Source organism: Dromaius novaehollandiae, chromosome 22, assembly GCF_036370855.1.
Source record: "Dromaius novaehollandiae isolate bDroNov1 chromosome 22, bDroNov1.hap1, whole genome shotgun sequence".
NCBI lineage: Eukaryota > Metazoa > Chordata > Aves > Casuariiformes > Dromaiidae > Dromaius > Dromaius novaehollandiae.
Window position 1 is genome coordinate 7,854,019 of NC_088119.1, and position 24,770 is coordinate 7,878,788.

The 24,770-nt window shown below is 59.5% G+C and overlaps 1 protein-coding gene across 1 annotated transcript; it reads left to right on the forward strand.

The window, feature by feature from the left end:
• The first annotated feature begins 5,874 nt into the window (after window positions 1-5,874).
• ACE (angiotensin I converting enzyme) lies at window positions 5,875-24,770 on the forward strand. Its single transcript, XM_026099463.2, has 25 exons — window positions 5,875-6,102; window positions 9,711-9,878; window positions 11,831-11,918; window positions 12,233-12,376; window positions 12,512-12,703; window positions 12,960-13,057; window positions 13,665-13,837; window positions 14,062-14,285; window positions 15,658-15,802; window positions 16,046-16,144; window positions 16,363-16,485; window positions 16,908-17,119; window positions 17,741-17,877; window positions 18,178-18,336; window positions 18,758-18,845; window positions 19,047-19,190; window positions 19,413-19,604; window positions 20,189-20,286; window positions 20,779-20,951; window positions 21,397-21,620; window positions 21,846-21,990; window positions 22,272-22,370; window positions 22,828-22,950; window positions 23,540-23,727; window positions 24,031-24,770. The coding sequence occupies exons 1-25, from the start codon at window positions 5,890-5,892 to the stop codon at window positions 24,225-24,227; spliced, it is 3,846 nt and encodes a 1,281-aa protein (XP_025955248.2). The 5' UTR covers window positions 5,875-5,889; the 3' UTR covers window positions 24,228-24,770.

Here is a 24,770-nt window from a genome sequence, read left to right on the forward strand (position 1 = left end):
GGCGAAAAGAAACCCCCCCAAATCCTTCCCTTTGCTGCCTTGGAGGGCTGCAAAATGCAGAGCAGAATTAACATTTTTCACTAGAAGAAGAAAAAAAAAACATATTTCAAGGCATCGTGGCTGTGAAAGGAGCAGCTGTAGGACAGCCGGGGTCTCTGGGGCTGCTCCGGGCAGCTCCTCTTCCCGCAAAGGGCTGCGAGCCCTCGGCTAATTTCTCTGAATACCGGATTTGGGGAATTCCTGAATCCTCTGAGCCTCGCTGCCTGCTCCCTGGGCCGGGAATCGGAGCAGCCCACGCTCCGATTCATCACCCATTAGTGAGCGGGCTGATTAGTTCTGTCTGCAGGACTGATGGGCGCATTAAGGCAAGTGGAGCCCGAACCTGCTACATCTATTAAACCCCAATTAACCCGGAGAGGCATGTGATGGCCGTGCAATTAGGAAGCATTTATTCGGAAGTCAGAGGAAAGACGTGAGCGCGGGGGCCGGGGCTCGGCTCTGCCACGGGATGCCGGGGAGGTGCCGAGCCCCACCGGGCATCTGCGAGAGCCGGCACCTCGTCCGGGCCCCGCATCTGCCGCGCGACGGGGGATAAATCACGGGAGAAAGCAGAGCGTCCGGATTCAAGGCCACAGGCTGGACAGTGGGGTTTGTATTCGGCCACGTGCCTGGATTGAAAAGGCCAGAAAATGCTGTTTTTCTCCCCAGTAGCAATTAGGTCCCCTTGCCTTCTCCGTGCGGAGAGCGCAACTCTGCTGAGAAGGGCCAGCGATAAGATCTGTGCAGCGAAGGCAAACACTTAATCTGTTTCAGAAGAGGCTGAAGGAGCATTTATGGTGATTTTAATAGCTGCTTGGATAAACAACTGCGATAACCCGCACCAGACTTCCAGCAGATGATTAATGCTCCAGTAGCAGTCAGGCTCGCTTGCCTCAGGGCCGAGACTGTTTTCTTTCATTAAAGAAGGAAAAAAAAAAAGACAGGAAAAATAATGGACTTTGCCACATTTTATCAGCTGATAGGTGCAGAGAGAACACGCTGGCCCCTTCCCGTACCCAGCGCTGGTGCCAGTGACGCTGGTCCTGTGCCTCAGACTGTCGGGTTTTGAGGAAGACAGGATCGAGGGATGAAGGATGAGAGATGAGGGATGAGGGATGGAGGGATGAAGGATGATGGATAGAGGGATGAGGAATGAACGATGAGGGATGAGAGATGAAGTGTGAGAGATGAAGGATGAGGGACGAGGGATGAAGGATGAGGGATGAAGGATGAGGGACGAGCAATGGGGGTCCATCCAGGCTCTCACCTCTTGCCCATGGTGCTCCCTGTCCACCGGCAGCTTGGCCACGTGCCCTGCACCAAGCACATCGCCTGCGTTGGTGGCCAGGCTTCCTGCACCATTCCAGGCTCCTGGACCTGGAGACTACCCGTTGGGTTGTCCTAGGTCACCTCAGCTGCCTTCTGAGCCAGGGCTTTTTCCTCCCAAGAAGTGCCACTAGCACCACAAAAGCAGAGCATGAGGATGTGCTAACTTAGGCCACTGTCCTGGAAACGCAGCCCAGCTCCGGTGGCATTGGAGACTGCAGAAGGGGGATGTTTGGTCTAAGCCTGGGATGTAATTCTCAGATTAATTTAGTGTAATTTATTATTGTTGCTACCTTGCACTGGCCACAGTACTTGGCCTAATGGCTCGTAATTATTTTAGCGATTGCAGGTCTGAAATTAACTGTGAACAACAAGGTTGCTTGGGTTGCATCATTTTTTTTTAAAAGGCTCAGAAAAGAGCTGTTTGGATGAAAAATTAGGAGCGGAGGCATGTTTTCCCTCTCCCTTACGGCAACGTCACAGCATCTGGGAAAGCAGCTTAGTGAATTATGCACTATGATAATTGATTGAATTCAGCAGTAAATAAAGCAGGATCGTTTCAACTCGGGGTCCAGAGACAGAGGACAAATTCTCCACGCAGGGAATTTTTTATCGGTCTCTGCAGGAGTCGTCCTGCCCGTAAAACTGCGGCCGTTGGGAGAACTGGCATGCAATGGCACAAACCCCGAAGGGCCGTGGCCGCGGAAAGCAAGACATCGTGCCTAGGAAAAGCAGGGGATGGAGGACCTGAGCATCCCCCAGCCGCAGACGTCAGCCCCCCGTGGCCGCGGGGATGCAGGGCTGGGGTTAGACCAGGTAAAACCGCCAGAGCTTTGCTGCCAGCGCCAGGACGGGCTCCGAGTGTCGGCTCCTCCTGTCCCCGCGCTGCACGCAGCCTTTCCGCCTGCCAGGCTTCTCCTGTCACAGCCTTTCCGCCCCGATACGTCACGGAGCGCCGCAAAGCAGCAACGCGCGCTGTCAAGACGGGACCGGGCCATCCAGCGGCTCGGGCTCCATCGCCTTTGACAGGCTCTGCCCGGGCAGGGAGGGTTTGCGGGAGGCCGAGCTCGCCCTGCCCCGTGCCCGCGCCGGTCCGCTTGTACGTGGGCTCCGCTTTCAGGGGCACTGCTCCCCGTTTGCATCCCGCGCGGAAGAGGAGGATGCTGGGGAGAGGGGTGAAAGCCTGCGGGTGCTCAGAGCCCCCCGGGGCAGCCAGCGGGCAGGATCAGGCCCCGAGGAGGGCTGCAGGCGGTAGATATCCCTGCTGCAAACAGAAAGGCAGGTGCGACCAAGCCAAGTGGTTCAAAGCAGCAAAAAAAAGCGGTGATTCTTCGCAGATGCAGTAAAGCTGCAGGACTCTCTGCTGCAGGCAAAAGTCCTCCCGGGCTGGGAGCCACCACGGCAGCCGGGAATGTCCCTTGGTCCCGCACCGTCGGTGAGGCGCAATCGTCCCAGCGTCACGGGGCTCCGTTTCCCTTCGATCGCTCGCTCAGTCTCCGTGGCAACCCCAGTTTTCACATCCTTCCATCCCTCCATCCCTCTCTCCCGCCTCGATGGCCCGATTCAGCGGTGTCCCACGGCCTGGGGCCGCACGGCTGCTCACGCGCGGGCAATGCCGGCGAGCGGGATGCTGGGGTCCCTGAGCATCCTCCGCCTCCCTGCATCCTGCTGGCTTTCCCGGCCCACGGCCAATCCAGCTCCCTGCCGTCTCCCAGGATGGGAGATGTCATTTCTTTCTGATCCCAGCTGATGCTTTTTTGGGATGGGACATCATGGAGCCACGGACATCCTTGGAAAAGCAGCCTTCTTGCTCATGGCAAAGCCCCCAGCAGAGTCTCGGAGCAGCGTTGTTAGATGCTCGGCTGCAAAACCTCCCCGGGACGCCAGCGCTCTCCTTCCCCTTGGAAAAGGCCTCTGCGCGGCCCTTGCCGGCATTTCTAGCCCAAACCTCCTTGGCCTCTCCCAGAAGACACAGCCAGAGGCTCCTTCAGGCGTTCAACCACATCTCCTTCCAGCCGCGCACTGGCGCTGGGGACGACACCGTCCCGCCTGGGTCCCTTTGTGCCCTGCTCAGATGTGGCCTGTCGCCGGCCGGGCACTGGGGGCTCCGGGCTGATTTAACCCCCCCATCGCACGGCATCTGGCCGGAGCGCGGCCGCCCCGGCCCGGGGAGGGACGCTGTGTTTACCCCAGAGCGAATGCGCGGCAGAGCTGGCTCACGGCTCGCTAATTTGGCAGCCTGTGGTGGCCCGTTCATCGCATAAACAAGCGAGGGATCAGAAGTCAGGCGACCCTTTCCCAGCCCGTGCAGAAAACCCGGAGCTTTGTGCCATGAGCTCCTCCCTCGCTACGGCTTCCCCCGCTCTCCAAACACAACCTCACTAATTGCAACATCCCGAGCCCTCGCCAGCCCCGCTGGCTCCCTGCCGGCAGCCCCCAAGCCTCCGGCCGCAGCGGTTCGCGGCAGCTCTTTGCCCAGGGAGCGAAGCCCAGCTCCAAGCATGGCGTTCCCCCTCCACCGGCTCCGGACGCTGCTCTCCTCCCAATTCCCTGGAAAACACGCGCCACCGGGGCGTCTCCACCGCGGAGCTGCTGCGATGCAGTCAGCACTCGCAGGACAGCGGAGCCTCGGCACTGGGCGGTTTCCTCCTCCAGCGCAGCTCGGAGCGAGGAAGGGCTTGGTTAGTCCCAGCCCAGCTGGGCGAGGAGTAGAGCGAGTGTGCAAGCACGGCGGGAAGGGCACGGAGCCCAGAGAGAAGCAGACGTGCTGGGTGCACTCAAGATGTCCCCCCGGATGGCTGCACCTGCCCGGCCCGGGACACTGCGAAATGCTAGTGCTGCGCTGGGATTGCGGAGCAAAGCACCCCGTGCCAGGGGCTGCAGAGCCCAGCTGGTCCCGGAGCCTCCCCGCAGCTCCGGGAAGGTGGGAAAATCACTCCCTGGAACCGCAGGGCTGCAAGAAACCACGCTTGGGCGCTGTCCAAATTGGAGCTGGACCAACCATTTTTCAAACTTTCCAGCAAACCGGAGTTTCCAAAGACCTGTGGCCCATAGCAAAACCAGCTGCGGAGGAGCGGGGGGAGCCGCGGGCGGCTGCCAGGGTCGCTCCGGCCCCGGGGGACGGGGAGGCGGGGGGCCGCGGAGCCCCCGGGGAGCGATGCCGTCGCCAGCCCCGCGACACCGCTGCGGTTTGCACCTGAATGAGGGCTTGGTGCGGCGGGGGGTGAAGCTCTTTCGGGTGCCGACGGCCACCCGTGCAGGAGGGTGGGAGGGCAGGGTTTGCCATGGCATGCAGTGATTCACGGAGGGGCAATGTAACAGACCTCAGGGGATTGCAAGTTCCTAAATCCTTTCCTTTTTTTCAGGAATTGGCCCTTCGCTCCCCTCTCCGTGTCATTCCCCGAAGCCGAGGCCCAAATCCCGAATCCCCTCCAGGCTCCGTGCGGAGGCACGTGCGAGCAGAGGAAGCTCTTTGCAGCTCGGTTGCTGGCCAAATGAATGCACATTTAATCCGACATGATTACACCCTGCTCCTGGCGCTTAATTGCAGGGGCTGGAGCCAGGCTGGGCCGTTAACTCCTTCCCGGCCGCACCGTGCCGCGGCCCGGGACACCAGCGCAGAGGCCATGTCCCCACGTGGGCCCCCCCCCAGGTCTTCTGCAGGTGGGGGCAGCACGGCGGCGAGGACCCCCGGGAGGACACGGCCGTGCGGGGTGGTGGCACTGGGATCCAGTACGTCCCTGCTGCTGCCGGGGGGACCCCGAATCCCTGAGGGGCGACGGGGCTGGGCGGACATGTCTGAAGCGTGTCTTCCCCCAAAACCCAGCCCTGGCTGTGCATCTGGGCCCAGTTCTGGGGAAAGGGGATTATTTAATTGAAAAAATAGTTTTTAAAAAAAAAGGAACTATCAAGCCTATCAAGCTGACCAAAATGGGGCTGGTTTTCATTTTGAAGCAACTTCTTCTTGCTCGATTGTCATCAAACTAATGCCTCACAGTTCAAAATATTTCACGTGATGCGATTTCACTCACAGCTGGGACAAATACTCAGGTTCTCCAAAATGAGACACTTCTGCCCAGGGGGTCGTTTTGGCAAGGAGAAGCTGGGGAGGGGAGGACGGGGCTGATGCACCGCAGCGTGACCCCGCGGCGGGCAAACCGGGGACCCCGCTCGCCCCCAGCCCTCCCGGGCGCTGCCAGCTCCCAGCCTCGCTCCTTCCTTCCCCTCGCCCTTCCTCCCTTCCCCTTCTTCCCTCCTTTCCCTCCCCTTCCCTGCCGGTTTCCGGACCCTCCCGGTGCGGCCAGGCGCGAAGGGGACTTTGCCCCCCGCGGCAGCGCTCGCGCCGCGCTCCTTGCCGAAGGGCGAGCGAAACCGCTCCGTCCGGGCAGCCAGGGGAGGCCGGCTCGGTGGGCAGGGTTTCCGCGCCGGCGGCGAGCTTATAAGCAGCCGGCAGCTCAGCGAAGCTCTCTCAGCCCGGCGCGACGGCGGGGAGCTCTGCAAAGCCCCGTCCCGGCGCTCGCCGCGATGCCCCCGGCGCTGCGGCTCCTGCTGCCGTGGCTCGGCCTCGCCGCCGCCCTGAGCCCCGACCTGCTGCCCCCCGAGCACGAGCCCACCGAGGCCGGGGCCGCGCTCTTCGCCAGCGCCTACAACAGCACCGCCGAGACCGTCCTCTTCGCCAGCGTCTCGGCCAGCTGGGATTACTACACGGACCTGACGACGGAGAAGGCGGCTCTGCAGGTGGGTGCCGCCGCCGTGGCGGGGACGGGGGGCTCGCGGCGGCTGCACGGGGGGGATTTGGGCAGAGCGGGGAGGGCACCGGCAGCCCAGCATGTCCTGGAGGACCCTGTCGTGCGAGGACGCAGCGCTATAGGCACCGTGCAGGGATTGGAGCCATACGTGCAGCCCCTATGGATAGCGGTGCACGGCGCTGTGCATGCACGAGCAGCGCCCCGACAGCCCCTGTGCTCATCTCAGCGCGTTTCGGGACGCGGAGCAGAGCTGGTCCCGGGGTGTCCCGGTGGGCCGGGGGCCACGTCGCGCCCCGCCGCGGGAAGGAAAGCAGCGTTCCTGCGGGACCGACCCGCCGCGGGGGAGCGGGTGCCCTTGCCGCCGGCTCGGCCCGCTGCCCAAGCGTGCCACCGTGCCCCTTCGGGCTTTTTCGGAGCGCTGACGCGACGTCTGGGCCGGCGCCCAGCGATGCATGTGCAGCTGTTGCGGTGGGGACGGGGACGGCGGAGCAGCGTGGGAGCGGAGGCAGGGCGCCGCGAAAGCACTGTGCCCTGATTTTCTTATGGGCCATTCCCAGAACTCAGCTTGGACCCTTCCCGGTCTTAATAAATGCTGGAAAAACAAAACCAGGTAGTCCCTGCGACATCAAGGCTTTCGGGACGTCTTGGGCCAGCCCTGCTCCCTCCCAGCGGCTCCCAGGCCTGGAGAGCTGGATTTTGGGGACAGATGGGAAGATCAAGAGGACTTGTTGGTGTCTCGTGGCTTTTTTGGGGCATCCTGGCAGGGCAAAGCAGCCCCTGGGGCAAATCTCGTGGCTGCTGAATCCTCCCTTTCGCCAGGTCGAGTCCGGAGACCAGTGAGTCACTGGTGCAGCGGAGATGGGGCAGGCTGGACTTTGGCAGGCAGGGGCGGTCGGCCCACGTTTGTGTTTCTTGTCTTCGGCTTTTTATTAGCACCGAGCAATTTGCTGTCAGGCAGGGCAGAGCCGGGAGACACGGGGGCTGCGGGCGCTCGAGACGTGCAAGGAAAGGTGGGGCCGGGGGACCTTTGAGCTCCTTCGGAAAGCTGCATCCTCAGCAGATGTTTTGCGCACGTCTCGGGGAAAGTCAAGCGCTGCCTGGGCCCGGGTCCCATCCTGCCGAGCCCTCGGCTGCGGGAGCAAAGGGCCTGGGACCGGCCTGTCCCCGGCGTCCCCATGCCCAGGGCCGCGGGTCCGTCCCGCCCCACGTGGGCTGTGGGCAGCGTGGGCATCTCCATCAGAGCGGTCGGCTCTGGCTCGCTCCACCGGAGCTGTCACTAGGGTTTAGGGCACGATTTGCCTGACCGAACGCAGGCGGCTCTTTAAGGAGAAGACGAAACGCAGCTGGACTCTGCTTGCTGCAGCTGACGGCCCTGCAACGGGGTGCGGGATCTCCGCCGCGGACCTCCGCGTTTAGCGAGGTGGCTCCCACCAGCTCGGGTCCATCCCAGGATCCATGGAGCATCACTCCTGCTCCCGGACGGGGGGGCTGCGGGCAGCCACGTGTCCCCTGGGACCCCGGGGCCGGCACCTCACCGTGCTGCAGGTGGTCGTGGAGGTCCAGGGGAGGTGGTGTGCCCCCGATGGGGGATCTCCCGGCCCTGGCAGAGCGGGTGGGCGCAGGGGCACCTGGCTCTGCCCTCAGCGGGGTCCAGGGCATCCCGATGCCACGGTGTCCCGCGGGCTGTGTGGGTAAGTCCCCGGGGCAGCGTGCGGCCCCGTTTGCCTGTACCACCCCTCCCTCCCTGCTGCTGCCCAAGGGAAAGCAAAAATTAAAATAAAACAAACCGGGCTTGCTGGAGGCTGGCTTACAAAGCCATGAATAACAGCTAATGAGCTCCATAAATCACGCCGCGATGGCAGCCACAATGAACAGGCACTTTGTTGTGGTTTCATCCCTCCCTTTCCCCAGCCTGGGCCAGGACCCGCTCAGGAGAGCGGCTTTTCCCGGCCAATCGCTAAACACAGCTCGCGCCTGTGAGCCGAGACGCTCCCGTCCGGGACGCGCACGGGCCCGACATCACGGCTGCCGGCCGGGACTCCAGCTGGCTAAATAACCCCCCGTGGCGCGGGAGGCCGGGGCTGCTCCCTGCGGCTCCCGCGGCCCTGGGAAGGCAGCGGCGGCACGGCCGTGCCCGGGGGCAGCCAGAGCCCCCGAAGCCGGGGCTGCGTTCGGGAGCTGCGTCCCGGGCTGGGCTCCTGGGGCGAGCGGGTGCCAGGGTCCTGCGCTGCAAGGTGAACCCAAAATAGGGTGCTGATACGGCACGGACCGGGTGCGATCCGGCTAAATGGTAACGCGCTGACATAACCGTGATGGCTCAGCATCCTGATGGTCAAGACACGGCCAGGGCACTGTAGACGGAGACTATAGACTATAGCGTACGTATGGAGGAGCCCGGCAGCTCTCTGCATCGCGCCGCAGCACTCCCAGGTTGCACCCTGCCCGCTGCGGCGGGATCTCCCCGCCACCTCCCTGCGGTGCCTGTGGCTCCTCAGTTCTCCCCGTTGGGTGACGTGAGACATCTCAGGTTTGTCCTGCCCAAACCTGAACCCAGCTGTGGAGATCCAGCTGCAGCCATAGGGAGAAAAAATGTAGATATGGAAAGGAGATAGATACAGAAAAGGAGATACAGAAAAGGAGGTATAGAAAGGAGCTGTAGCCTCCGCGAGGCTGGAGGCTTCCCGCTCCACCAAGCTGCTCGGGTCCCCAGTGGCTGGAGCTGGCCGACGGCATCCCAGACATCCTGCCTGCGATGCGTGGGCAGAGCTTCCCGATGGCCAGCGAGGCGGACGAGGCGGATGACGCTCCCTTAAGTGCTTCTGGTGCTGCTCCAGCCCGCGGGCCGGTGGCCCCACGCCTCCAGCACCTCCAGGGCTGCGGGGAAGGTGCAAATCTCACCCGTTGAACTGCCAGGCATGCAGAAAGCATACACGCTCTGGTCTGCCAGCCCATAGTATCCTATAGCTGTGTGTCTCAGCTCTTTTGCCAGCAGAGAAACCTGCAGCATCCACATCCCAGCATCCCAGCTGGGGCAAGACCTCCCAGCACTGCCTCCAAACAGCTTTAAATAACACGTCCCCACGTGCTTGGCCACTCACTGGGTGGCCCCAGGCGTGCAGGGCCTGCAGACATGGCCACGTTGGCTGGAAACGGATGTCTCTTTGCATAAGTGTCAGGGAGCGGGGTGTCCCTGCCCACCACCTCGCGTCCCTCAGCCCTCTGGCTTGCTCAGAAAAGCTGGTGATGGCACCGTGTCAGCTCGTGTCTGAGCCCGGCCACCTCACTGCCGGGGGCAGGGTCCACGCCAGGCTGGTGTGGTACCTGTAAGCACCCCTGTTAGCAGCCTCCTGCCTCCAAAATAGCCCCCGTGGATTTAAATCTGGCTGTCATCAACCCCTTCCTTCTGCCCCGTGGCCAGCATCTGCAGTGGCATGGAGGGGATAAGGCACGCGCAAGGCTGCGGTTGCTGCTCCCTGCGCTCTGGGGCCCCAGTGGGAGGCACGGCAGGTCCCCTGGGCCACCCCGGCACGGTGGCCAGGTCTGCTGCCGCTCCGTCTCCCCATCCTCCCCAAATGCCGCGTCCCTCTCACCTCGCAGGTGGAGGCTTCCCTGGCAGAGCAGAACTTCACCGAGGCCTGGGGGAAGAAAGCCAAGGAGCTCTACGGCAGCATCTGGAGCAACTTCAGTAACTCGGAGCTGAAGAAGATCATCGGCTCCATCCAGACGCTGGGGACCTCCAACCTGGACTTGGATAAGAGAGAGCAGGTAGGTGCCGCACTGCTGGTGCGGGGGCACAGCAGGGGGATCGGAGGAAGCCCCAGGCTTCAGGCATCTGAGCATCACCGGGGTGCTTGGGATCCTCGCTGAAGGCTTCTTTCTCAAGGTCTTCAGGCCTCTCCTCTGGCTCAGTGCTCCTCTGTTGCAGTTAGGACGTTCTTCCTGGTCAGTGACCGTGCGCCCACACTAGGGACACAGCGATGGGAAGGGGACAGGAGCTGGGATCCCACATCTATGGGGATGCTGGGCCTCAGGGTGTCCCTCTGTGCCTGTAACATCAGCTCCTGAGCCACCTGCGAGCGAGAGACGGAGATTTCCTGCTTACACTGAGCGGCCTTGGGCATTCCTTGGAGCCGAGCCAGGCTGCACCCGTGGCCGGGGGCCAGCTGGCTCGCGAACGCCCCCATCTTCTGCGAGCTGCGGAAGCGTGGGCTCCTTGGGCCGCGTTCGAGGGCCCCAGCAGAAAGGAGGGCTGCTTTGGTGGCCCAAGGGGGAGCAAAGGGCAGGCGCCCCGAAACACTGCTGAGCGCAGCCTGGGAGGGGGGGAGAAGCTGCCCTGTCCCCTCCCTTCGTGGCCTCTCCGGGCAGCCAAAAAACCACCGCCCACTTTGGAAAGGGGCTTTTGGCCCAGGTATTGGTCTCCCTGGTGGGCACAGGCTGGGGAGGGCCGGGGGCACTAGTTCCTGAGCCTCCCCTGTGAGCTGATATAGCTCGGAGCTGAGAACATCAGCAAGAGCCCAGCCAGGAAGGCTTGAGTCTCCCCCACCACTGCCCTGGATTTTAAGGGTCACTTACATATATGCAACGTGATTTAGATTTCTATATACGAAAACAGTTCCCAGGCAGTTGCCTTGCAGAAGCGTCGCGTGGCACAGCTCCCTGACCGCGGTGCTGTGCTCAGCGTCCTCCCCAGAGCCCGGCGCATTTCGGGCGCCGCTTTTGATCCGATTCACCCCACCCGAAGCCTCAGTTTCCAAAAAAGCTCCAGGCTGCTCTTCTAGACCCCAGCCCACACCGTCTTAGCACCCTCCCATGCCCGGCGGGCCGAGCACCTCTAGGTACCCAGCCACATGGCGAGGTGCTTAGTGAAATCCCCCTCTTTCCACATCTTTGGTGGCTCGTGGGGACACTTCCCCGTTGCAGTGCACACTTGGCTTTGGCCCACGGTGATATAATGCTCTGTGGAGCAGCGTCAGCCCCAGTTCCTTCCAGGAAACCTGTCCCTCCCCTCTCCAAGCTAACCAAAAGCATCAGATCTCCTCCCTGCAGACCAGCACATTTCGGCAAAGGCTGGCAAAGCAGCCGTAAAGGACCGCTCCCGCTGGCAGCCGTCACCCGCTGCCCCCGTGCCGCTCGCCTCCGGCCCGCTCCAAGCTCAGAGGGGAGGAATTTCCTTCCCTGGGAATGGGCGCCCCAGGCAGGGTCCAGGAAATCTCCTGTTGCTATTGTTTGCTGTTCTTGAAGTTCACAGAAGTAAATCCCCTCCTCCTCCCGCATTTTTTTGGCCTCCTTAGATAAACAGTCTTGGCTGTAGCCCTTCTGACAAAGAGCGTTATAAATAGCTGCGCTCCGGGACTCCTCATACACTGGCGTGGACTTTGAGGGGGTTTTCAGCAAGTGCCTTTGGAGAGGGTTATCTGTCCCAAAGAGTTTCACTGCTTCCACAGCGCAAAGTGTGGAAAAAACTACAGGCAGGCACCAGCTCATCTCACCAAAAAGTGTGCTACACGCACACACAGAACCTCCTCCGCATCCCTCCGGACACGCACACGCTCCTGAGTTGGGAAGTCCTTATAAATCCGCTGTGAACTGTGCTATACTTCTCCTCTCGTGCGGGGACAGAGCGCAGCTGACCCTGTGTCTGGCACCCTGTGTGCTCCGAGAAACCCCAGTTTCATCTCCTTCGCCCCCCCAACAGCTTCTTTTCCCTCCCCCCCCAGTACAACACCATCCTGAGCGACATGGACAGAATCTACTCCACGGCCAAGGTGTGCCAGGACAACAGTACCTGCTGGGAGCTGGAGCCAGGTATGGTCCCTGTCCCCCCGGGCTGGCCCCCGCCGTGCAGGCAGAGCCCCCCAGGCACCACGTGTGGTCCTGCAAAGTGCTGAGCACCTTCCAGCTCTGCTGGGGACCCTGAGTTCATCTAGGTCTCCAGATCCCCACCTGGAGTGGGACAGCAGTGAGAGACGGGGCCAGGTCCACGTTCAGTGATTGTCCCGGGGCATTTGGGTCTGGAGGCATGCTGGCATCTCTGAAGAGCAGCTGTGGGGTTTGCCACCCTCCTGCCACTCTTTCCCACCAGGATCTCTAACTTTCCACTTTTCCTGCCTCTGTCCCAGACATCTCGGATATCATGGCCAGCTCCCGCAGCTACAAGAAGCTGCTCTACGCCTGGGAGGGCTGGCACAACGCGGCAGGCAACCCGCTGCGGGCCAAGTACGAGGAGTTCGTGAAGCTGAGCAACGAGGCCTACCAGATGGATGGTGCGAGAGGGGCTGGGGGAGGCGGGGGGAGCTCACAGCCCCGTCCCAGCTCCGATGCTTCTGGGGCAGGAGCACCGGGGAGTCACTCAGCCGCTGGAGGCTAGAGCCTGCGGGTCATGGCTGCTCCCCCGGCAGGATACAAGGACACAGGCGAGTACTGGCGCTCCTGGTACGACTCGCCTACCTTTGAGGATGACCTGGAAGAGCTCTACAACCAGCTGGAGCCACTCTACCTCAACCTGCATGCCTTCGTTCGGAGGAAGCTCTACGACTACTATGGCTCAAAATACATCAACCTGAAGGGTCCCATCCCTGCTCACCTCCTGGGTAAGAGGAGAGAACCCCCCCCACACACACACCCAGCCCCATGGTGCACCCAAGGCCGTGGTGGGACAAGGGCTTCCCAGTTATCGCTTCTTGTGGGAAGCCTGTATGTCTCTTCCTCCTGGCCCACCGCAGGCTCAGAGATGGGTGCCACATCTTCCACCTAAGGGGCAGCTCGGGTCAGCACATGGGCTCAAGGAGCTTCCTCGGAGCTGCCAGCCCGCTTACTCCTTCTGCTCTGGTTGTTTTCTCTTCCCAGGCAACATGTGGGCTCAGCAGTGGAACAACATCTATGACATGATGATCCCCTACCCGGAGAAGCCCAACATCGATGTCACGAGCACCATGGTGGAGCAGGTGACAGGCTGAGGGGACCCCTGCTGCTAGCACTGGTGGGAACAAAAGCCAGAGGGAGGTTGGTCAGGGCTTGCTTGTAATGTTGCTCCCTGGCCCCATGGGAGCAGTTTCCCATGCGTGCACAGGAGACAGCAGAAAAATGGTGTCTAGAAGGGGAAGGGACACAGAAATAGCCTCATTCCTCCTCCAGCAATGATCACAGAAGAAGCTGATGGGGAAAAAGGAAGGGCAGTTTGCTGTAGGACCAATGCTGGTCCTTAGAGGTGTGGGTTGCATCCACACCATCATACACACACACACACACACACACACACACACAGAGGTCCAAGAATTCCTTCAGCATCAGATCTGCTGCCCATGCTGGCCACCCAGCACCACTGCTGGGTGCTTCTCAGGGATGCTCACCCCATTTCTGGGGGCCAGGACCCTCAATCAGGGCAAGAGGGGCAGGACTCCAGCCCCTTCCATCTGCTTATCCAGCTCTTGGATGGAGCTGGCTCATTCCCGTGGTGCTGGCTAGTGCTGGGAGAGCATCAGAGGAGATGCCCAGGGTGCTGGCAGCCTCTTCGTCGCTGTAACCCATTGCCTGCTGGGCTCTGCCCACCAGGGCTGGAATGCCACCCACATGTTCCGGGTCTCAGAGGAGTTCTTCACCTCCTTGGGGCTGCTGGAGATGCCCCCCGAGTTCTGGGAGAAGTCCATGCTGGAGAAGCCGACGGATGGGCGGGAGGTGGTGTGTCATGCCTCAGCCTGGGATTTCTACAACCGCAAAGACTTCAGGTGTGTAGGGACATGTAGAGTCCCGGGGTACAGGATAAGCCTCCCACCCCCCATCCTCCCTGCTCACTGTTTGGGGTACCACCAGCCTGGCCATGCAGCCAGCCCTGTGGCCCTCTGGGGAAAGGTCTCAGTGCTCTCGGCAGGGGCATCGCACTGCTTGAGGGGGGACGTGGGCAGCCCAGTGCCCTTGCCTAGCCTAGACAATGTTTTTTTGCACCCGGCAGGATCAAGCAGTGCACCACGGTCACCATGGAGCAGCTGTTCACGGTGCACCACGAGATGGGCCACGTGCAATACTACCTGCAGTACAAGGACCAGCCTGTCTCCTTCCGCAGCGGGGCCAACCCTGGCTTCCACGAGGCCATCGGCGATGTCATGTCCCTGTCCGTCTCCACCCCCAGCCACCTCCAGAAAATTGGGCTCCTCAGCAGTGTCACTGAGGACACAGGTGTGGCCGTGGCCCCGGGTGGTCTGAAGGCCTCGGGCGCTGCCCATGGCTCAGGGAAAGGTTTTGGCTCTGCCGGGGTGGGCTGCAGTCCAGCCGCATGGCTTGGAGCAGACAAGGCCCCACGGCTGATGCCCGCCTTTCCCCCGTACTCAGCTCCATGCACAGCATCCTTCTTAGCACCATCCTCTTCACTCTTCAGCGCAGCAGTAAGGCTTCCCAGAGCCTGTCTGTTCTTTTCCCTGGTGCTCTTGTCAGAGCCCCAAACCTGAAAGCATCATCTTTGTGCTTGATTGGCTTTGACCTTTCCAACATTTCCCCTTCCCTCACCAAGAAATGTCAACCCCAGGAGCTCCCTGCACAGCTCTGCGGAGGTGGCCCTGAGAGCTCGTGTGCGCAGCTAGCGCTGTTCGGGAGGACAGTCAGAGCAGGTGACACTCTGCTCGCCGCCTGCCAGCAGCAGAGCAGAGGATGGTTTATCACTGCAGGGCACTGCCTGGCTTGGCAAGAGCCTCCCCCTCCCGATGAAGCCTCTCAGGCAACATGTCAAACCAGACGGCAGCTGAGGAAGCCAAGCGTTTGCAGACTCCTGCCTCAGGCGGCTGCTTTGCAGAGGAGGGCCAGTCCCAGGATCTGCCTGTGCCGTGATTAAATCCGTTTTGTGACAGGGAGGCCACTGCAGCAGCCAAGACCATTGGGCTTATGCTGTACAAACACTGCGGAGCAGATGGTCCCTGCCTCAAGGCATCACTGCCCAGCTAACCAGGACCAGACCACGGCAGTCCTTGCCAGCCGCCCCACCGCTGCCACGGCAGCCAGCAGACCCCAGTGCTGCCAACCCCTCTACCCGCACAGCTTCAGTTGGGTCTCCAGCAGAGCCTTCTCCCACTTTGCTTCACTGGGTTTCCTCAGGGTGAAGGGGAAAGGAAATGCCACCCTCCCCTGTGCTCCCCACACTGTTAGCTGTCCCCAGGATTGACCTCAGTTGAGTCCAAACCATCCTAGCCTTTGCAGTGGTGTCACAGCTCTGGGGACCAAATCCGCTTTACCCTGAGGTCCCCAGGTCGAATGTGCAAAGAGGGAACCGTTAGAGTTACATCCATCTGAGACCCTCTCAAACACGTGGCCGCAGCATAGCTGAGAGCCAGGCTGAAGGCAAGGAGACCCCAGGGCCGGTCACTGCCATTGTCCCCGTCAGTGAAGAGGCACGTATTGCCCTGAGCAGGAGCTGCACCCAGAAAAGCCTCCAGCTCAGCAGCCTTTGCAAGGGGGCCAAATTACACGTTGAAATGCTGTACCCCTTTATCATCCAGATCTGCTCACCCTCTTGCTCACAAAAAGTCTAACGTCCTTAGCACCACTCTGTTTCATACAGAGAGCAGCATCAATTACTTGCTGAAGATGGCCTTGGAGAAGATCGCTTTCCTGCCCTTCGGCTACCTCATTGACCAGTGGCGCTGGAACGTGTTCAATGGCCGCACACCCGCCAGCCGTTACAACTATGACTGGTGGTATCTGAGGTAGAGGACAATCCCCAAGGGCAGATGGGTGCATGAAAGCTGGTGGTGTGCAAGGAAGGAAGGAAGGAAAAATTGGCTACTAATACGGCTGGAGAAATTGCTTTGTGGCTGGATGGATGGAAGGAAAGAGAAGCACATCTAATTGTGCAGATTTCTTCAGCACTGTGCCTTCCCTTCCTGCTCCCTGCTTTGGTTCATCTGCCTCCTTTCCAGCTCATGCTCTTGATCTCTGTTGTTTTACAGAACCAAGTACCAAGGCATCTGCTCTCCAGTTTTGAGGAACGAAACCAACTTTGACCCCGGTGCGAAGTACCACATCCCTGGGAACACCCCCTACATCAGGTAGAGGAGGTGCTGGCAGGGGGACGGAGGCCTGGGGTGGGGAGGGGGAGATCCCAGCTCTGCGGGCAGGGAGTGGGACGCATTGCTTTTGCTCAGGGCTTAGAGACCATTCGCAAATGGCAGGGAGCAGAAGTGTGCAGCCGGGTGCCTTCCTCCACGCCGCGGGATGCATCAGCTGCCCTTTTTCCTTGGGCTCACCTTCAGGGCTTCCTCGGCAGGTACTTTGTGAGCTTCATCCTCCAGTTCCAGTTTCACAAGGCGCTGTGCCAGGCAGCCAACCACACTGGTCCCCTGCACACCTGTGACATCTACATGTCCAAAGAGGCTGGAACAGAACTCAGGTGGGGACAGAGGAAGGTTGGGAGAATCACCATGGGTGGGAGGAAAGGAGGAAGGAAAAAGTGGCTATACAGATGGCTGGAAAAATAACTTTTCAGGTGGGTGGATGAAAATACGTGGAAGCACTGTGATGGGCTGAGTGGGTTCTGCTGTCATCCCCATCACAAGCTCCCATCTGGATGAGAGGTCACTAAAGCATGTTCAGTTCCTGTCAAAGCCCGGGATTGTTAACAGATGCAGGAGTATGTGATGGGAAGTCCTCAGTCCCTATATGCAGGACAGCCGGAGGGGCTCTAGAGGCAGTTCCCAGGTTCATGTCCCATTCAGGAAGTCTTCAACTCTTGTGATGTGAAAATACAGGCACTGCTTTTCTTCTGTCCATCTCCTTCCTCATGCTGGCGCTTGCTGCTCTGTTTCTCTGCAGCAAGGTGTTGCAAGCTGGCTCTTCCAAGTCATGGCAGGAGATCCTGCTGAACCTCACTGGCACAGAGAAGATGGATGCTGGGGCCCTCCTGGAGTACTTCAGCCCTGTCACCGAGTGGCTTCAGGAGCAGAACAACAAGACCAATGAGGTGCTGGGCTGGCCTGACTTTGACTGGCGTCCTCCTATCCCTGAAGGCTATCCTGAAGGCATTGGTAAGGCTGCAGCTCCATCCTGGGTCTGGGGAGAGGCAGGAAGAGGTCTCTCAAGGGACATCACTAACCCACAGGCAGGCCAGTGCTGAGGGAGGTCTCTGCTGTGGGTGGGTGAGGTCTCCATGCCAGGAAAGAGAAATAACCAGTTTTGCCACCAGCTCTATGTGGAGTCCTACAGGGTGTTGCTTCCTAGGGCATTGCATCTTTGAAGTGGGTGCCATTAGCCAACCCTGTGACATAGCATTGCCTGGACCCGTGGCCTTGCTGCTGAAGTAATGCCCTCAGCCATGATGTAAAAGGTCACCTGTTTTCTGCTGCATCCTTTCTGCCCGGGTGGGGGGAGTCTACGGCATGCAGTTTGTCCTGTTATCCCATCTCCTGTCCCAATAGGGTACCCCAGCAGTGTGCACTTGCCCCCATCTCTTGGCTCTTCCTAGCACTTTTCTGCAAAGAGGCAGCAGAGCAGGGCCTCAGTCCATGCCAGGGTAGTGTGGCAGCCTCCGAAGGAGCCTGCGCTTTTGGCAGAGGCTCAGCCACAGCTTCTCCATCGAGGTGATGTTCTTGCAAAGAGAAGGGCTCCCTTGACTTTCCCTCTCTTCTTCCATTTATTTCTTTCTCTAGATAAAATAGCAGACGAAGAACAAGCTAAAGAGTTCTTGTCCGAGTACAACAGCACAGCCGAGGAGGTGTGGAATGCTTACACCGAGGCATCCTGGACCTACAACACCAACATCACTGACTATAACAAGGAGATCATGGTACGGAAATGACCTTGGGCTGTGCGGGAAGAGACAACAGCAAAGACAGGCAGCTAGTCCCCAGGGCACATTGTGGATGAGCTCTGGAAACCAAGGCAGATGCTGCCCCTTGCCAAAGCAAAATGTTCACACCTAGAAGGTGCCTTTTCCATGAAAGCCCCGGTCATGCCAGGAGGTACCCACCAGAGTACCCATTGGGAGGCTGTCAGTCATCTGTGGCAGGTGGTGTTTCTGGTGATTGGCTGTGTCTGAAAGATCTCCTCCGGGTAAAACCTCTCCTGTCCCCTCCTGCCCTTGCAGCTGGAGAAGAACTTGGCCATGTCTAAGCACACCCTTCAGTATGGCTTGAGGGCCAGGCAGTTCGACTCCACTGACTTCCAGGACCAAAGTGTCACACGCATCCTCAAGAAGCTGAGTGTCATCGAGAGGGCAGCCCTGCCTGAGGATGAGCTGACGGAGGTGAGTTGCAGGACAGAGCAGGAGAGGGTGTCCCTTGCCACCACCCTGTCCAGAGTCATGGGCTTCTCCAGACTTCTAGGAAATGGCAATGGGCAGCTGCCCCTGCCGTTGTGCAAGGTGATAATCTGGTACCTTCCACACAAAGCCAAGATCCTTGCCTCCAGGGTTTTCTATCCAAAGGTTGCGTATCCCAGCCTGCAGCAGGACCTGCCTGTTTGGGTGACAATGGAACATTGCATGCTGGCCCTGGCCCTTCCCATACTGACTCCTGTGAAAGACAAGAGCTTCACCTCCTTTTGACCTAGGACAACAGCGTGGAAGTGGCAAGAGGAAAACATGTGGAGACATCCCCGCAGGCTGTGGCATTCTCCAAGAGCAGAAACAAGGATAACCAGCTTACATAATCCAATTTCCTTTTCAGTACAACACCCTCCTCTCAGATATGGAGACCACGTACAGCGTAGCCAAGGTCTGCAGGGAGAACAATGTATGTCACCCCCTGGATCCTGGTAAGATCTAGCAGGATGTCTGGCAAGTCCTCTGCAGCAGGCCCAGAAAGGAGGGATCTTCACAGGGGCATGGAAAAAGGCTATGGCAGGGCCTTTCCACCCTCTCTCTTATGGCCCCTGAGCAGCATGTTGGGGCTAGCATCATTGCATCAGGCTAGCCCAGGCAACGGTATCACTGTGGCTTCATTGCTCTCTTTTTAGACCTCACAGACATCCTGGCTTCCTCACGGGACTATGACGAGCTCCTCTTTGCCTGGAAGGGCTGGCGGGATGCTTCTGGGAAGTTGATCAGGGACAAATATAAGCGATACGTGGTGCTGAGCAACAAGGCAGCCGTGCTCAATGGTGAGTGTCCCACTCCCTCAGAGACCCACCGTGGCCTCAGCACCCTGTGAGCAGGGGATTGTGCTGTTGGTCTAACTTAGAGCCAACATCTTCAGGTCATGGAGGTCCCACTGATGTGAGAGAGGTCACAGACATGGACGGGCCTGGGATGTCTGAGAAGTATGATGACCTCTTGCCTGAGAAGGGCAGAGTCTGATGGCTTCTGCTCTTGCCCTGTCACAGGCTATACAGACAATGGGGCCTTCTGGAGATCCCTGTATGAGACATCCACCTTTGAGGAAGATCTGGAGAAACTGTACCTGCAGCTGCAGCCCTTGTATCTCAACCTGCATGCCTACGTACGCCGAGCCCTCTACAAAAAGTATGGTCCAGAGCATGTAAACCTGAAGGGTCCCATCCCTGCTCACCTGCTAGGTAAGGGCTTTGCTGGAGCCTAGTCCAGCAGTGCATTTCTGGTCCAGCCTTGAGCAAGAGCTGTCTCCCACCAGCCAGAGTCTGCTCAAGTCATGCCAAGAGTTGAGGCCAGTCCCCAGGCCCAGCCTTGTACTCTCCTCTTCTGCATGCAAGATTACATTTCCCTGCACCCCGGGGCCAAACTGGATCATGGAATAATGCAGCTCCATTTCTGGGCCAGTGCGTGACTTGTGCTCCCTTTGCAGTGTGCCATAGCCTTAGTGTCGCTAATCAATGCATCGTTCCCACCGAGGCTGTTCAGTTCACACCATGTTTGAGTGGGGACCTCACATCTGGTGGGGAAGGGGCAATCTCTGGCTGAGGAGCCAAAGCCCTGTGAAACAGATCTGCAGGGGCTGGTTCGTCCCAGGGAACAGGCAACACGCTCAGCATGACTTGCCCTCCCCTGCGTGGCTGGGCTCCTGCTTGCTTTGCCCTTGTGCGGGCAGCAGAGATTGCAGCCACGGTGGCCCAGCTCACGCAGGAGTCAGCAGTAATTACTTGCCTTTGCTTTCCTCTCCCTGTCTCACTCCCACGTTTCCTAGGCAACATGTGGGCCCAGTCGTGGTCCAACATTTTTGACCTGGTGATGCCCTATCCGGAGGCCACCAAGGTGGATGCCACCCCAGCCATGAAAGAACAGGTTAGTGCTTTTCTGCTCCGCTCTGGCGAAGCCCCCTGGGCCCAAGCACCCCTTGGCCTTTGTGACTGCTCATGTTACCTGCTGCTTTCTGACCTGGAAAGCACCACTGATGGGGGCACACCTCCCTCCATCGCACCAGGGAGACCCCCTGCCCTCCATTCCGTCAGATAATCTCTGAAAACCTCATAGCAATTTTTCTCTCCTGCCTCTTTGCTCCTAGTCCACTTAACTAGCTCTTTCTAGCTAGATGGCCCTTGTCTGTGGGTCTACCCTGTGCCTTTGAAGGATAGTGTCTAGCTCCAATGCTGCAGAAAACCTCCATGTCTCATTCCTCCTCACCCCTGAATATGCTAAGGGCTGGATCCAGCTTTAGCTGCCCCCCAAAGGTCTCCCCATGCCCAAAGGAATAAAGACCGTCCCCCACTCCTTCCCTCAGCACCCCCGGGAGTCCCCGTTGCCCCTCACCTTGTCCTTTGTCGTCTCTCTCCGCAGGGCTGGACGCCCAGGAGGATGTTTGAAGAGTCGGACCGCTTCTTTACATCCCTGGGCCTCATACCGATGCCGCAGGAGTTCTGGGACAAGTCAATGATTGAGAAGCCAACGGACGGGCGGGAGGTGGTGTGTCACGCCTCGGCCTGGGACTTCTACAACCGCAAAGACTTCAGGTGCCTGTGGGGAGCGACAGAAGCCCCTGGCAGCCACGGTGCTGGGAGGGGATAGCGGCGTCTTGGCAGAGACATGGCCTGATACCTGCATGGTGTCCCTCGCCCAGTAGCTGTGGCAGCCCCGCTCTGGTGTTGCTGCTGGTACCCAGGATGCTGGCAGTGCTGGCGGGAGCCCACATGGCAGAGGGAGGGCAAGCAAGGGCTGCCCTGTCCCAGGGGATGGAAAAGCCGATGAACTGGGGAAAGGAAAGGTCAGGGGTGGCAGGGAAGGCAGAGAGCAACTCCACTGAGCAGGATCAGCCCAGTCTGGCATGAGACCCCGGGCATGGGCACGTGGGAAGGGATGCCAAAGGGAAAAATAGCACAGACGGGTGCGATCATTCCTAGACATTTTCACTTCAGCACTGCTCTCCCTTCTCTCCCCCTCCCACGTCTCCTGGTCCAGGATCAAGCAGTGCACAGTGGTGAACATGGACGACCTAATCACAGTGCACCATGAGATGGGCCACGTCCAGTACTTCCTGCAATACATGGACCAGCCCATCTCATTCCGGGATGGGGCCAACCCCGGCTTCCACGAGGCTGTCGGGGATGTCATGGCCTTGTCCGTCTCCACCCCGAAACACTTGCACAGCATCAATCTGCTGGACGAAGTCACAGACAGTCAAGGTGAGCTGGCAGGAGAGCATCGCACTGCAGATGAAGGTTTCCTGGGAGGAGCCAGAAATGGAGAGACTGCAAGAGGGTCAGGATGGGCTGGACAGGGTGGAGGGGGTCAGGGACATGCATGGTGGCTTTGCATGCATGGAGGGGACAGGACACAGGTGAGGATATGTACACTGCAGAGGGGCAGGAGGCAGCACTGCCTTGCTAACCTCTTCCCATCCCGGGCAGAAAGCGACATTAACTACCTGATGAGCGTTGCCCTGGACAAGATCGCCTTCCTGCCCTTTGGCTATCTCATTGACCAGTGGCGCTGGAAGGTGTTTGATGGACGGATCACGGAGGATGAGTACAACCAGCAGTGGTGGAACCTCAGGTGCACTCAGGGAGCTCGAACTTGGACCCCCCTCTTTGGTGCAGGGGCCTTGACCATAGCCCCACTGGGTAATTTCCCCCTGCAACTCAGTTGGCCAAAATGGGACATGATGGGATACATAACCCCCTTGCCCTACCGTCACACCCTGCCTTTGTCCTCTTCTGGCTCACTTCCACTTTGCTCCCACCACCCAGACCCTGCAGTGATGCCTCTCCACTCCCTGCTTTCCCCCATGAGCCCCCCACTCCTTACACTGAACTAACTCTCACTTTCTGGCCCAGGCTGAAGTATCAAGGCTTGTGCCCACCAGTGCCTAGGTCTGAAGATGATTTTGACCCCGGGGCCAAGTTCCACATCCCTGCCAATGTCCCATACATCAGGTGAGCCAGTGGGACAGGGAGGGGGTGCCTTGGATGCGCTATCCTCTGCGGAAGCAGGATCCCCGATTCAGACCCCACTGATGGTGGCTTGTTTCACATCCGAAAGAAAACTGTCCATCCTGGATGTGCTAGACAGCTCAGGGGATCCAGACAAAGGGTCAAGAGGGGAAGGGGGGGTGGATTAAGGGTTCTTTCTCCCTGTCCAAGGAGAATCAGCTCATCCCTCCACGTATAAAGCACATGCTAAAGGGAGAAATAGGATCAGGAGAGACCTCACCATATTGACACCAGACAGAGCTCCAAGGCCAGTGATGCTCCTCAGGGATGGGAGGGTGCAATTTGGGGACAAGGGGGTCGTGTCCCCCCTGCACATCCAGTAACAGCAGCCGGACGCTGGGAGAAACATCCCCAGCCTGACACCAGGGTTTTGTTCTTCATCCCCCTCTGGCCCCTCCAGGTACTTTGTCAGCTTCGTGATCCAGTTCCAGTTCCACCAGGCGCTCTGCCAAGCAGCCGGGCACACGGGCCCCCTGCACACGTGTGACATCTACCAGTCCACCGCCGCCGGGAGCCTCCTGGGGTAGGTGTGCAGGGCAGGGGAGAGCCAACACCTTCACGCGCCTAAATACCTTAAGGCAGCCAGGCCTTAGCCACGCTGGCAAGAGCAGGGGACTCACAGGCTCCCCAGGGCTGCGGCACGGCAGCCCACCCTACCCAGGGGCCCTGGAGTCCGGGCGGGGGGGGGAACCCGGGCTGGGCGCGGTGGCTGTGATTGCAAAAGCAGCCGCTAGATGGTAGCTGGGGCCCTGGCAGGAGGAAGGCTCCCCCCCTCCTCCTCCTCCACCTGTTCCTTAGGGAAAGCAACTTCCTTCCCCCAAGAAAAGCCCGTGCAAAATTAACCCTTTCACCCATAAACTGATCTACATCAAGCCAGACACACAGGGGAGCGGGGGGGTGGCTTTATCCATGCTAAAGTCCCCAGCACATGTGCAGCCTCCTTTCCCCCTGCTCCGCACCTTTACAACCCCATGGGCACCGAGGGGCACAGACTGCACCCAGGGGTCCCCAGCAGCAGGAGAGCCAAGCCCTGGAGAAAAGGCAAGGGCTGGCTGCAAAGAGCAACCCAGGGTCCCCGAGGAACCCACTGGAGCCAATTTCTCCTATCCCAGGGAGGCCCTGAAGCTGGGTTTCAGCAAGCCATGGCCTGAAGCTATGGAGCTCATCACCGGGCAGCCCAACATGTCTGCTGATGCCCTGCTGAGCTACTTCGAGCCACTCATGACCTGGCTGGCCGAGGAGAATGAGAAGAACGGGGACACCCTGGGCTGGGCCGAGTATGACTGGACCCCTTATGCAGGTACGTGGGGCTTGGCCGGACCAAGGCCGGGTCAGAGCTTAGACCTTGCTGGGGTCAGGATGGGGGCACAAAGGAGATGTTGAGCTGGTGGCTCTACCTGGCCCAGTGCCCCTTCCTCACCCCAAAACCACAGCATATTTGAATGGTTCCCCTTGATTTCATGGGGAGCTGAGTGTCCAAAAGGGGCAAGACATCCTGGGACCTTACAGAGCCCCACAAAGGGGCAGGGAGGGCTGCTCACCCAATGCACCATGGCACAGGGCCACCAGCAGCAACTCTCTCCCTCTTTTGACTTTTTTCCAGCTACCCAAGCGCAAGGCAGCTCTGACCGAGCCAACTTCCTGGGCATGTCCCTGACCAGAAGTCAAGCCGCAGCAGGCGGCTGGGTCCTGCTTGCCCTGGCACTCATCTTCGTGGTCACCATCATCATCTTAGGTGTCAAGTTGTCCTCATTCAGGAGGAGGGCCTTCAAATCCAGCTCAGAAATGGAACTGAAGTAAGGCAGCCCCCAGTGGGGCAGAGCACGCGTGCCAGCAGCACGCACCATGTGCAAGTACTAGCACTCAGGTAGCCCAGCAGCGATGCCTCGTGCAAGGGACACGGGCACCCGCGGGTTCACACACAGGCCGATGAGGCCACGGGTTTCACCAGCCCAGGAACTCCTCCTTCCAATCAGGTTAGACTTTTTTTCACTATGCAAGAGCCAAAACAAAAAATACCTATTTATTTGTCAACGCCTGCATTGTGGGAAGAGAAACTCAGGCCCTGTCAAGGGGCAGCCCTGCTGCCAGCAGGCACCAAGCCATCCCAGGCTGCCCAAGGGGAGCATCCCAGAAGGGTGGGACAGGGAGGGAGCAGCACCCACCAGCCATCTCCATACCTCCGTGGCAGGGCAGGCAAAGCCAAGGGGGCTTTGAATGAGCAGAGGGCAGACTGGGGAGAGACTGACTGTTTTCTACCTCTGTCCACCGCCCCAGTTTGCCCACTGCCGGGCTGTTTGCTTGCATGGATGAAAAATAAAAACATGTCTTGCTACCCCCAGA

Excerpts from the sequence above, each read along its gene's own strand:
- ACE (XM_026099463.2), top strand. The coding sequence starts at position 5,890 with ATGCCCCCGGCGCTGCGGCTCCTGCTGCCGTGGCTCGGCCTCGCCGCC. Across the intron at positions 13,838-14,061 it reads TACAACCGCAAAGACTTCAG|GATCAAGCAGTGCACCACGG; the intron begins GTGTGTAGGGAC and ends TGCACCCGGCAG. Across the intron at positions 21,621-21,845 it reads CGAAGTCACAGACAGTCAAG|AAAGCGACATTAACTACCTG; the intron begins GTGAGCTGGCAG and ends CATCCCGGGCAG.